General features: G+C 42.6%; 1 protein-coding gene across 1 annotated transcript; it reads right to left on the reverse strand.

Moving 5' to 3' along the window:
* Window positions 1-6,332: 6,332 nt before the first annotated feature.
* On the reverse strand, window positions 6,333-13,609 carry LOC129675437 (GTPase IMAP family member 4-like). Its single transcript, XM_055605455.1, has 3 exons — window positions 13,568-13,609; window positions 11,544-11,615; window positions 6,333-8,152 (listed from the first exon to the last, which is right to left on the reverse strand). The coding sequence occupies exons 2-3, from the start codon at window positions 11,599-11,601 to the stop codon at window positions 7,224-7,226; spliced, it is 987 nt and encodes a 328-aa protein (XP_055461430.1). The 5' UTR covers window positions 11,602-11,615; window positions 13,568-13,609; the 3' UTR covers window positions 6,333-7,223.
* Window positions 13,610-14,255: the final 646 nt, after the last annotated feature.

Genomic DNA, 14,255 nt, shown 5'->3' on the forward strand with positions numbered 1-14,255 from the left:
AACGAATGGTGGTACAATAGTACAGTCGACAGTAGGACAGTTGATGCCTATCAGGTGACTCAGCTCTTCGCTCCTCACTCTGGAGCCACCCAGTCTCCCTTCCTAGACATTGTCTTATGATATCCTGCTGTTCAATCTAAGGTCCTGTTAATTCTACATAGGAGCCCAAGATGGGTCAAGAAATAAACCCTCAGAACATGAGTCTGGTTTCAAACCACATAAGAGCTTGTACCTGGCCAAAGTCCCTCAGAGACATTCTGAGAGAACTCAACCAAACCACTGGAGCTCAAGGGATGAGCAAAGCTGAACTCCACTGTGAGGTCTTTATTTCCTGGAGCAACACCCAGAGAGATGAAATGTGAGGCACATATGTCTTTAATGGATTCTTTTGCCTTAGCCTTTGGCTCTTTTCCTTGCGTGATGAGGGTTCCTCCCATACTGAATGCCTATGGTTCTGCTGTACAGATGTTACTATAAAGTGAAGGGATGTGTAGATGTTAGGTTTCAAGGGACAAATGGCTGAGATGCCTGTTTAATGCTGGCTGCCAAGTTCTCCTAGGATCCCTCAGTCCCTACCTGTTACAGGCTGTTGAATATGGTTTTCTTCTCCCCTCTCTTTCCAATTCCTCCCCATCTTCACATGACCAGTTCAGTCCATTCTGGACTCTCCCAGATATCCCTGCCTATGCCGAGATATATCATATATCTACAATAACCAGCCTTTTCCTCTACTTTTAAATTTCTCTTCTTTTCTTTTGTCAATCTGGTTCTGAAACTCAGGACCAGTCATGTTCCTTTCCTTGTTAATTCTTTTTTTTCCATCCATAGACAGTAATTAAAAAAGCCACAACAGAAACAATTCATTTTTAACAAAATGCCCACACTAAGAAGGCTGTCACCTTCTGTAAAATTTGTATTAAAATTTTATATATTAGAAGATGATCATTACTGTATATTGCCTGTGCATTTTTAGGAAGTGAATATTACATTCCAAACACTCAGTATTTGTCATGTATATTTACCAGGTACTCAGAATTATATATTGAGGAAGAGAAAATGCAGGTCACTTCTGCTCACCAAGAGCCCAAAGGGAGAGCAATCTGTTCTCTGCTTTTAAAAATACAAATATGAACAGGAAATGTGGTTCACTGGGTCCCCAGATCAGCCCAGCAACAGAGCAGACCCAGCCACTGCCTTTCCGGAGCCAAGGCAACATTAAAAAGTTTTTTGTAGCAGAGTTGTCTCCTTTCCTCTGATGTGGTTCACACTTCCCATCTGGCATCAACCAAAATTACTTGCTCATTTTATAATTTTCAATCAGCCAAAGGTTTTGTTTTCTGTCTCCATGGGATGTCTTTCTTATATAATAAACATTTAAATATTAAGAAGCCAGGTATAGTGGCACACCAGAGGCAGAGGCAGGATCTCAGAGAGTTTGAGGCCAACCTGATATACAGAATGAGAAGGACAACTAGAGCCACACAGAGAAATGCTTTCTAGAAAAACACAAAACAAACAAAATTTGAGTATTTTCCCCCAAATCCCTAATACTGAAGTACTGCTTTGTAACATTTCTCCAATTAGCATTTGAACAAATGAGTTCCTGGGGCTTCCTCACAGCCAGTATAGGTGAAGCTTGCAAGATCCAAATTTTGGGGAGAGAGCCTGTCTCAAGAAACAGACAAACAACAACGAAAAGTGGCAAGGGTCCATGCCTAAAGGCCTCTCTACCAGGCCTGAGGACTTGAGGCTGGACCCTGAGACCACATGGTAGAAGAGCACCAAAACCCACAAGTTACCCTCTGATGTCGGCGTCCCCATGCCCCATGTGTGCACACATAAAGGAACACAAGAGGGTAGAGAATGATTGAAGGAGACTCTTGATTTCCACATGAATGCTTACACACATACTTGTGTACCAACCCCCCCCCCACATACACACACAAAATACTTGTGAGGAAAAAAGCTCAAAGTAGAACTATGTGATCTTGTTCTATCAATAATGGGCATGTGCCCAAAGGAAGCAAAGCAAGCATAGATACAGATCAATATATGACCTCGATTATTATCACCCCACTCCTTCTAGGAGCCCGTAAAATTATGAATGGATAAAGGAAATATGAGATATACACGTATATCTGCTGAAGAAAGCATGCTGTTTTATTTGTAATAAAATGAATGGAGTTAAGCCAGGTATGGTGGTACATGCATTTAATTCCAGCACTCAGGAAGGCGGAGGCAGGCAGATTATTGTAAGTTTGAGGCTAGCCTGGTCTAAAGCAAGTCCAGGACAGCCAAGGCTACAGAGAGAAACACGTCTCAAAAAAAGATGGAGTTATAGATTATTATGTGAAACAAAATAAGTCAGACTTAGAAATACAACTATCACACTTTTTCTCTCATATGTAGAATCTGCTTTTTTTAAGGCATCAAATAAAAGGAGAATGAGTTAGAAGGAAAAAGACTAACAAGAGTGGGAAGGAGATTACCTGAGGAAAGGAAGGAGGTGACTGGGGCTAGAGAGATGGCTCAGAGGTTAAGTTATGGTTTCTGCTAATCGTGGCCATACAATAAAATAATATTTAAAGTTAAAATTTAAATAAAGCAAAGAAGTGCTTGCTGCTATTACAAGGGACCCAAGTTCCGTTCCCAGCATCCACATTACATGAATTACAATGGTCTGTACCTCCAGCTCTAAGGGATCCAATGCTTTCTGACATATAAGGTACTTGCATACAAGTGGTACACACACAGGCACACACAAACACGCACAAGCATGCACATGTGCACGCAAGAACGCAAGCACACAAACAAATAAATAATCTTTTTCAAAGGGGTAATGAGTAACACCAAATCACAAAACATTATAAATCTATGAAAATGTCACAATAAGCTCACTTTTAATAATTAACATACAGTAATAAAGTGAATATTTTTCAAAAGAAGGTAAGTATGTTGTTTACTTTGTGGTTGTAATAATGCAATACCAAGAGTTTATGGATGAAAGAGTTTATTTTGGTTTATGGTTCTAGATGAAATGTCCAAAATGTGGAGGGAAGCATGGTAGCAGCTGCCCAGAGGCAATGAGAGGGGACTTATGGTTAAGGCTATAAAACTGTCAAATCCTGTCGCTGGTGATGCACTTCCTCCAGTAGGGCTTCACCTCCCATAATCTCCACAAACAGTGTCACCAACTGGAACCAAGTGTTCAAATACCTGAGCCTATAGGGGACATTTTTCATTCAAAAATCAGAATATGCAACAAAATAGACTTCACCAAACTATATATTGAGGAAGGAAATAGTGTCACAGAACTGTGCATGAAAATGTAGGTCATTACATTCAGTGAAATAAATCAAATTCAGAAAACCAAATATTACAGGTTTTCTCTCATTTGTTGAAAATAAAATTTTTAAGAGAAATGAATCAGAAAAGGGCATATTTAGGAAGAGAAAGGGGACCAGAAGATGAGCAAAAAGAAGGGAAGATAATGCATGGGTGTGAGTCTGATCAAAGCATGTATACATTATATATATATATGCAAAAATGTTATAAGAAAACTCATTATTTTGCACAGCCAATATATGAAAAAAAATCAATTTGTAGAGACAAATTCTGTAGCTTTATATTCTTTAGGTTAAAAGAAAATACTAAATGATGGTATGCCCTATATAAAAAAAGTAGAAATCAGACTCTCACTTCCCTGGGAGCTCTGGAGACAGCCAGAAAATGAAATATGCCTTCCATCACCATTGATATTTACTATTTATGACACTAGTGACAGTAATTAATATACTCAGACATGGTAAAAAAAAAAAAAAAAAAGGAAGTGAGCTGGTTATTTTATTTATTTATTTATTTATTTTTTTGTCAATTTGACACACAAGGTAGAGTCATCTGAGAAGAGAAAACCGCAGGTGGAAAAAAATTCCTCCATCAGACAGGCCTGTAGGTTAGTCTGTGGGGCATTTTCTTGATTAATAATTGATATGGGAGGGCCCAGCCTACTGTGGGAGGTGCCATTCTTGGATAAGTGATCCTAGATTTTAAAAAGTTAAGCAGAAGGCCATCCAGAAGAGAGAGACACCCAAGTACCCACCCCAGCAATGCCACTATGATGAGTGAGTGACTGTGGAAGGGAGAGGTGGGGGAGAAAAGAGGATGTGTGGAGAAATGGGAGAGAAAGCAAATCTGTGTGCCTGGTGCGCTGTGGAGAGAGGTGGAACTGGAGATATGAGGGTGGTGAGGAACAGGCAGATATGAGGAGCCTGTGTAACCACCTGGAGCCATGGTGATGTCTGGGCCTGAGCTGCTACCAAGGGCCATGTCTGGGTCTGTGACCCTACTGTAGCTCCGTTCTGTGTTGATGGCTGTAGCCTATATTGCCACAGAAGGTCATCTGGATGTCAGTGGTCTGGGTTCTGCTAAGACCATGTTAATATCTGGGAGCCATACTGATGTCGGCAATCAAACTAATCTGAGCAGCCTGTGCCGTCAAATGAGGCCATGGTGACATCCAGGCTCATGGTGCCATTGCGGGACATGTCTGCCTCTGTGGTCCTATAAGACCATGTAGATGTCCGTGGTCTGGGATGTCACCTAAGGCCATGTCGACATCCTGGCACAGTGCCCACCCATCACTTGCAGTAGGAGAGCTTCCCCTGTTCCTCACCTGGACAGCATGAGAGATATGGCTCTGATGGTGTTGGTACAGGAGAGCTAGCCCTGCTGGAATGAGTGCTAGACAGCTAGCCCCACCCCTCATTTGCCATGTGGTATCAGAGACTCAGGAAAGATGCACCCCTCCAATCTTTCCACTCCCAACCCTTAGTCTCACACCTGATGCCTGCAGCGGGGAAGTGAGCTGGCCCTGATGGCAAGGATGGAAGAAAAGTGAAAACTGGTGGGCTGACCAACTGAGCTTCCACTTAGGCTTAGATCCACGGCTTTGAGTTGGTCCACCCCTACATCCACCCCATCTATGAACTGCTAGAAACTGTGAAGGGACTGGTCCTGCACATCCAAAGCTTCAGAATCTCCATAATGCAGGACAACAACAGTATTCTGAGAGGAGTCTCGGTGAGGTCCAGTATTGATAGTACAGCAGAAGCTGGAGGCCTCAAACCAGACCAGTGACTCATTACAATGAACATTTGCAAGTAAAAATGTTTGGGCAAAAGGATATACACACCATGACACATAATGCAGCTTTTCTTTTCTTTTTTTTTAAGTTAAGCAAGCCATGTACAGCAAGCAAGTAAGCAGCAATCCTCCATGGCCTCTGCATCAGTTCCTGTCTCCAGTTTCCAATCTCGAGGTCCTGTTCTGGCTTCCCTCCATGATGGATTCTAAGCATTAAGATAAAATAAACCCTTTCTGCCCCAACTTGACTTGGCCCATGGTGTTATCACAGCAAACTGCACTGCCTTCTTGTCACTCCCTCTTACACGATGTCCCCGAGCCTTGGATGCAGCAGTTGAGTTGTGGTGTATTAAGTAGGGCTGAGCGCCCCACGGTGAGCTGTTCTCTGCATTTTGACTAGTGACCTTCTGTAATAGCCACCTGCTGCCAAAAAAGTTTAGAGACACCAATCTAGAGATAGAAAGAACAAAGTGAGCTGTCACAGGTGACACCAGGAAATGTTGGGACTAAGCACTGAGGATTCCTAGAAACTAAGTGAGGATAACTCAGAAGAAATGGAGCGAAAAGAATAAGAAAATAATTATTGCTGTCTCCATATTAGAGGGAATGCATGCACCAGGAAAATCTCAGAAACCTAAGACACAATTTCTACCTTAAAATAATAAGGACCCAAAAAGGCCGTGGTCTTTTACCAGTGAAAAACTGAGAATGTGGCTCAAAGATTTCAGAGAAAGGAAGAGAATGGGCCTAGGGGAATGATTCAGTCAGGAAAGTACTTGTTGTGCAAGCTTGAGAACCCAAGCCTGGCTCCCAGAATCTGTGTGAAAAGTTGGTGTGGTGGCTTGCACTTGTAACCCAGGGCTGGGGAGGTGGAGGTAGGAGAATCCTCAGGGGCCTCGGGCCAGCCAGTCCAGCTTAATCAAAGAAACCCAGGGCAATAAAAATCGCTCTATCGAGGGAGGTAGATAGCACTGCTGTCACCCGTGACCATCCCCTGCCCTCCACATGCTCCCATGTACTTGCACACACACAAATGTGCATGCACATACACACACACATATACACATATATGCACACGCATGAGAAAACAAAAATGGGTGCCATGGGGATAGAGCAAGTTCAGTTCAAAAATTGAAAAACACCTTAAAATTTTACCAATAAAACAAAATTCATCTCTGTGCTGGTTTAGCACCATTTTCCAAGACAAAACAGATTCTGATTCTGAACAAGTATGAGGCAATGAAAAGTTTATTATAACAGCAACAAGCAAATTAGCTTGGTGGGGCAGAAGCAAAAGGTTGGATGTACGGGGCTCAGGGTAGATTTGCAGCAGCCAGATCATTTCTCAAGGACAGAGCTGTCTGTTCACCAAACTGGTTAAAAGGTTGACAGAGAGCTCCTAGAGCCACACCCAAACACACCAGTCATTGTGTCCTCACCTACTGGAATGCTAATTTGTGTTCATCCTGGATTACTTGATTTACAAGATTTGCTTTTCCTTCAAGGACATGTAGGGAACATTTTGAGTCCACTAATGAAAATGTACAAACAAACTGACGTGTACTGAGAACTGTACAGCCATCTATCTTTCTCTCAAAATTATCTCATGCAAAGAAATGAACTTTCTAATAAAACATACAAGATGACCATAAAAAAGATTAGTATCTGTGTGTAGGTGCTGCAGTTGACGATAATTCCTGAGAATCCAGATAATTGCCTGGGTACATCTTAAACTATGTATTTATTTATCTATCTATCTATCTATCTATCTATCTATCTATCTATCTATCTATCTTTTTATTTATTTATTTATTGTGGCCTCCTGGGTAGCTTCTGCTGAGGAAGAGCACAAGGTAGCAAGTCATAATCCATTCTGCTTTGGAGTTTCACAAACTGAGGATTAATCAGTTTCTTGTTGAGTCAATTCAACATTTAACAACAGCTACTGGCAGCATTTACTTCATTCCTTAGTCCTGGAAGACAGAAACTGGAACATTTTGACGTTCAGCAGAGCTCTGTAGGGCACAGTTATCAGGGGCAATGGAGAAGATACAGCTAAGGTCTAGTCTTACAGACTAGATCTAGTCTTGCATAAACTGGCTGAAGATAAAGGAAGCAATCTTCCATGCTACTATAATTAATTCAAGTATCATATTTCCATTCTCAACTTCGCTCCTAGCATTTTCTTGTCGCTCTGTAAAGACAGCCTCTGTTCTGGTGAATTCCCTCTCCATACATGCCTTTCTCCTTTCCCTCTCCAATTTATCTTCCAGGTCTCTAATCTCTTCTTCATACTCCCTTCTTATCCGTGTGAGCTCTCTCTCCAGCTCCTTTCTGTACTGTTCTTGTATCTCCAGGGTCTGTTTCTGAATCACATCCTCAGCAGTTTCATACATCTTGTTGGTAAAGCATCTTCCACCATTTTCCCTCACCATGCTCTGGACCAAGTTCAATAGTTCTGTCCTCTGGCCTTCCTGTTCAGCCCCTGAGGCTTTGTTGTTGAACAAACAGTATCGATTCTCAAACTCATGGATCAACTCTTGAATGTCTTTGGGAGCCGTGTTTAAGTACTCATGGATATCGGTGCCTTCCAAGTCATCCTTCCTGGTGAGCAGGAGAATCATGAATCTTCTAGCCTTCTTTCCAAACATGCTCAGAATCTTCTGTGTGGCCTTATGTTCTTCCACAGTGTAACGCCCCAATGGGACCACCAGGAGCAGAGCATGAGGCCCTGGGGAGGTCAGGGCAACACAGCGAGTAATCTCCTTTCTTGTGGCAGCCTCTGGGACCTCAGTGTCAAAAACACCAGGTGTATCCACAACAACAAGCTCGCTCCCTTCCCAGGTGCTCACCCTTTTCTCACACACCTTGGTTATGGATTTTGCACAAATGCCAGAAGAAAACACTTTCTTTCCAAGAATGCTGTTTCCGGTTGCACTCTTTCCTGCCCCAGTTTTTCCCAGGAGGACAATTCTGAGTTGGGGATTTCCTTCATCTTGTTTCCCAAGATCTAGAACATCAAGGGAACAGAACCAGGTGTGAGACTCAGCCCCCAAGAGAGAAGTTCTGTAGTGTCTCGCTTGTGATACCCACTCTCTGGATGTGTAACAGCTTTCTCCTTGCTGTTACCTCTGCCTTCTCAGGATCTGTAACAACCTCTGGGTCTAAATGGCCAACTAAATGGTCTAAAGGAAGGACTTGACAATTGGTAGCTTCTTTGATCTCCTTTCTTTACATCCTTCTTTAAATATTATTTTGAGATCCTCATTCTGACCTTTTGTGGTTTCCAAGCACTCAGAGGAGAAAACATGAGTTTCAGAAGCCACTTATGATAGCCACCTGACTAACAGAATCCAGAGTGGAACATAAAGTGTGAGTTTGGGCGCATCTGCAGGGACAGATGTATTTTCTTTTGATTTATATTTAAAAATGGCAGATATAGGTGTGTGTGTGTGTGTGTGTGTGTGTGTGTGTGTGTGTGTGTGTGGTATTTTCTTCTTTCAACTTTCAGGCAAGTGGGGAGGTATACAAGTATTAATATAGTCTCCCATGTTGGGGAGCCAGAATTCCAGGATGAAAGAAATATGTGACTGAGGACAGACAGTCTGAGATAGTCTAAGAAAGGATGTGGGGTAGTTCACATCAGCATTTACTTGGCTGCACAGTGGAGTAACCCATCTGAAAGATTTGTTGGCATTGGCTTCTTGGTCAAGGTACCAATGGTAGTTCCTATGCCATAATTAGCCAGTGTTGAGACCAAGTGATGATGACCCATGTCTAGGCTACAATACAGACTTAACCTTCCCCATCCCTGAATGCCTGCCTCTTTGGGATGTCGCGTTGTAGCTCTCCCCAGTAAAGTGTAGCCGGTAAGTCTGCTTCTGACATGCTTTGGAGGACAATCAAACAAAATTTCCAAGAACCCTTAAGCACTGTGGCCTCCCCGTGCCTTAGGCTTCTCTACAGCTTCCATGTAAAGGTACCTGGACTATCTTGCTTGATAGTAAGAGCCCCCACCATCCTGGACACCCTAGACTAACTGACCAAATCAGAACTCCTTAAAGCACAGGTTGTGACTTCATGTGGGTCCACAAAACCGACCATAGGGAGGAAGAGAAACAGTAAAAGATTAACAACAGTAAAAGATTCTAAATGCCCAATGACTACAAATGATTTCAAAATCAAAGCTGTAATGAATCTGTAATATCTCTGATAGCACTTGCCTGTTTTATGATAAAATAGCAACCTTGTTACTGACCAACAATATGAACACTTCATTTTGCTCATACCATTCAGTATCAATAAACACTACCTGAAATATCTTGACTTGGATTGAGACTATTGCCACTTTGTATTGTGTACTTAGTGAGTGGCATTCTTACAACTGATTATTATGAATTTAAAATAGCTATCAACCCTAAAAAATGTTTGAAATGCTCTGTCCTGTGAGGTCAAATATTTAATCAAGACTTACTTATGCAAAACTAAACAAAACTAAACACAACCTGAGCACATCCATCTCACTAGTATGTAAATGTGTTTTTTTAAGTTGAAGAAAGACAATACGTTTATTAACATCAACTTTCTTGTTTACTTTTCTTGTACATGGCATATGCTTCTTCAGTGTTGTTGAAGAGAAGCTGTTAAACACAACTTGTATGAAGTTATAGTGTACAGTGAACTGCTTGAAAGAGGCTCTCACAATTTTTAACATCACATTGCTCATATAACTATGCTTTGTGAGGAAAACATTTAAATCTACTTTTATTTTTATTTTTTTAATTTTTATTTTTTTAATATTAGTTACAGTTTGTTAACTTTGTATACCTGCTGTATCCCACTCCCTCTTTCCCTCCCACCTTCCCACCCTCATCTCCTCCCTGCCCCTTTCCAAGTCCACTGATAAGGGAGAACCTCCTCTTCTTACATCTGATACTGGTTTATCAAGTGTCTTCAGGACTGGCTGCAAAGTCCTCCTCTGTGGCCTAGCAAGGCTGATCCTCCCTGGGGGGCAGGGTGTTAAAGAGCTCACCATCGAGCTCATGTCAGAAACAGTCCCTGTTCCGCTTATTAGGGCACCCACTTGGATACTGAGCTACCAAGGGCTACATCTGAGCAGGGGATCTAGGTTGCATCCATACATGGTCCTTGTTTGGAGAAACAGTCTCATAAAAGACCCCTGTGCCCAGATATATTTGGTCCTTGTGGAACTCCTGTCCTCTCCAGGTCCTTAAAATCTACTTTATAATCAACTGTAAAATATAGTATTAGGTATATTCACTCTGTTATGCAACAGGTCTTAAGAATGTACTCACAAAAAAAAGAATGTACTCATCCAATATAACTGAAACTCCTCATGATGATATTTAAGAAATCTTAAATTATATATATATATATATACATATATACATACATATGCATACCTACATATAAAAAATTCAGTTCAAATGTCATATGTTTGACTTGTGATCTCTTTTGTGTATCCATGTATCTAGGGTCACATAAAAATTTCTTGAGGACAAGGCAGCAAAAGTTTAAGAAACAGTGATGTGCCCACATCTGTGAGTCTGTGAAGACTCTCACAGGAAAACCCTAGCCTACAACATGTGCAGGGGTGACACATCTATGAGCCTATGGGGCCTCTGACAGCTGCATGAGAGAGTGCCCAACTTTAACAAATGTGCTTTAGACTCAAGAAATGCCTGACTGACCCAGAGAATCTGGAGCAGAGATATGGTAATATTTTAAACCACTATGCTGTAAGGTAGTTTAATAAAGCAGCAAAATCTCAGCTGACATAGTGAACATGGTGGTAGAGGATTGGAGTGTTCACTGGCACATTGATTCATTTGGGAGCAATTACCCCCACATTGCTCTCTACCAATCCTCCTTTAGGACAGAACAGAGATGTGACCAGAGAGGCCACAATCAAAGGGCCCATAGGCAGCCTTTCTGCTGTCTTCATTGTAGGAAAGAGGAAATAAGACTGTGCTGAGGGCAGTTGTGGTGGCTCACACCTATCACCTACGGTGGACAGACAGGAGCAGGATGGCTGCCACAGTTTCCAAGCTGGCCTGAACCTCAGTGTAAAAACCCGTGTAAAGACAAACCATAGAGGGAAAAGAAAGAAAGAATGAGAAGAGAGGGCTATGCCAACTAAGGTCTGGAACAGTGGGAGGCCATTTGGTTTCCCTGCTCAGCCTAATGGACATACCCCAAGAGAACATAAAGAAAGTCAAGAGAATTAGGAGAGCAGAGACATGAAATGAGGACAGCATAATGGTTTTCTCCTGCCCAAGTGGGGACTAATTGTTATCACAGGAGGGACTGAATCCCTCCCTGCCTGCCTTCCCACTTCTGCAGTTTGGCTCTCCTCTGCCCCTCACCCCAGCTCCTCTCACCATGGCTGGTTCTTGACTGTCCCAGGATGGACTCCACACCACGATACTGGGCTGCCATTGTATCTTGACTCCCTGAAGATAAAGAAACAACCAATGCAAGTTATGAAACACAGTGACCCCCACCTCCTATAGCCAACACTAAACTTTCTCCCACGAACTTTGATATCTCCTGATATCTCCTTTGATATCTCCTGCCTCGTCCCCAAAAACTCATCACAAATTCTTTTTTTTTTCCAGGCTATTATTTTTCTTGCACAAATTTAATTTCTTCCAGCACTTCCTTGTACTTACTATTCCTGGTCCTCTCCTTCTCTCGAGCTAGTGAGTGACTACTGTAGTCTCTTTTTCACGATATTCCTTCAGTATTCTCAACTTCTGGCTCAGCCCTCCACTGTGGCTTTCATGGGCATCTCTAACAAAGGCTGACCAGGATAGAACCCTTGACTTCTGCTTCCCCCAGGCGTGAGTTCTTGTCTTAGTGAACAGCATCACCATATAGCTAGTCTCTCTTTCCAGGCTGTGAGCTCTAGTACAGCCTTGCTTTCCGGCGTTGCATCAGCCCATCACCAAATGACTATTTTCTGAAATCTCATTTATGTCTTTCTTTCTCCCTTCATGCTGATCAGATCCAAAGGTATATGTTGTCAGTGCAGCGGGCTGGTGCCCAGTCATCCCTCTCCCATCGCCTTTTCCACCAGATCTCACTTTAAAAATGGAATTTCATTTTTCTTTCCTTGCTTGAATTCCCTAGTGGCTTTGGATCATTTTAGGAAGATAGTGTGAACTATTGGAACTAATGGCCCACAACTCCCTGCATGTTCATCTCTCTCTAAAGGCACGGACCTCCCCTGTATGTTCCCAAGATCCTAGAAGCACTTTTGTCTCTTAGACCTTTTCAGAACTTCCCCTTCCTGGGGGCACTGCTCCAGCCGACTGCCCAGCTGGTTCTTCCCAGCCTCTGTTTCCCAAGAGACCCTCTCTAATGCCTCTGTCTTGCAGCATTACCAACCGAAGACTCCAGCTCTCAAGTTCACTTGTGCTTGCTGTAGCTTCACAGCAGCATTTCTTCATCAAGGACATGGTTGTAAGGTGAAATTGTTCTCTAACATTTAATTGTCTCCTCTTAGACTATATGGCAGGAAACTCTCCAGGGATAAGCACAACCCTGGACAAAGGTGGGCCTCAATTTATTTCTTAAACAAGCAAATGGATTTTCTTGGGTCTTTACCTCTCTCTGCTTGTTATTGACCCATGCACATAGTCATCCCTTCCTTGTTAATCAAGACACAGGCGTGCAGAAACATCAGCTCATTCCTAATGTTTCCTGTAACTAATGCCCATTAACATGTTTTCAAATGCTGGAGCCATTATGATCAGGACAGCCTGGAATGCTCTCCTTTGAAATGTCATAGACTGTAAAACAAGGACCTGTGTTTCTATAGGTACTAATTTCATTGACTAAGAAGTCCCCCCTCTGCCTATGACCAAACATCCAATAGTGGCTCCAGAACTGTAGTCACAGTGACTGTAACCTCCCTACTTAGACCCACCTGGAGGGAGGTCAACGCTTCTATGAACACCGAAAAAAATAGTTCCCAAGAAGCAAGTCCCCTAGGAAGCAGCTTAAAGGAAAACATAACTGCTGATCTTGACCTGTATGCCAGCTTGGTGGAGGACACATGGCAAGCTGGGCCTGGTTAGGGATCCCCCATCCCTAACTTCTCCCTGCCTGCCCTCTCTAAGCCAATCTATTCATTCCCTTCTTGGAAGAGTCAAGTTAAAATTTTTTGACCAGTGACAGAAAACTTTCTCTGCAGAGAAAGTACAGTGAATCCTGAAGCACATATGAATTTGTGGGGCTCGCTCAACCTTCAACACAGATTACAGGCTACAGTCAGCAGACAGGAAACAGAAAACATCATGTATAATTTCTAAGAGCAGGTCTGCCGGGAAGTTTACTACACACAGACAGGCACCCTTCTCACCAATTTCAACACCCCCAAACTCCACCCTCATTTTTTTACCTGAAAAATCTGGGTCCTGTGGCCTTCTCTGATTTTGCAACAATGCTAAAACCAGAAAAGAGAGCAGAGTGGCGAGAGGAAGCCAGGGGGAGGAACTGTGGAAAGGGGAGTGTGTGAGAGACCCACCCGCCTTCCTAGCTAGCTGCTCTGCAGAACTTCCTGCAGCCCTCTTGCTCTGTGCCCTCTAATGGGTACCAGGGGCTGCTGGTAGCTACTGAGCATTTGGAATGTGTTAAATCAGTTGCATAAATAGAGCTTTCATGATAGCCGCTTTTCTCAGTGTCAGGGCTTTGTCCACTACAATATGCTCCATCTAGTAACTAATGGGTAGTCTGCCCTTGTTTGGCAGAGCATGCCGTAAATACGAATGACAATGACTTAGTCGGCAGTGATATTGAATCTCCTGTGTGCTTACTTATTTAAGTCATGGGGGGGATTCCTTTTCAATAGCACATAATAGAATCTACTTTTAATTTGGATTTTAGACATTTTATACTTCATGTTATTAGTGATACCGTTGGATTTAATGGGACATCTATATCATATCTTCTCCCCTCAGGTCACAGGTCTCATTGCAGATGAGGGTATGGAAAGACCAGAGGCAGTGAATATCTGCAGTGAGACAGTGTTTGCTGCATGTGACAAGGCCATTAGACATCAAACCTGCACAAACCAAAACCTCAGTGCA

This window comes from Psammomys obesus, unplaced genomic scaffold (assembly GCF_907164565.1).
Source record: "Psammomys obesus unplaced genomic scaffold, mPsaObe1.curated_primary_1811, whole genome shotgun sequence".
In the NCBI taxonomy this organism is placed as follows: Eukaryota; Metazoa; Chordata; class Mammalia; order Rodentia; family Muridae; genus Psammomys; species Psammomys obesus.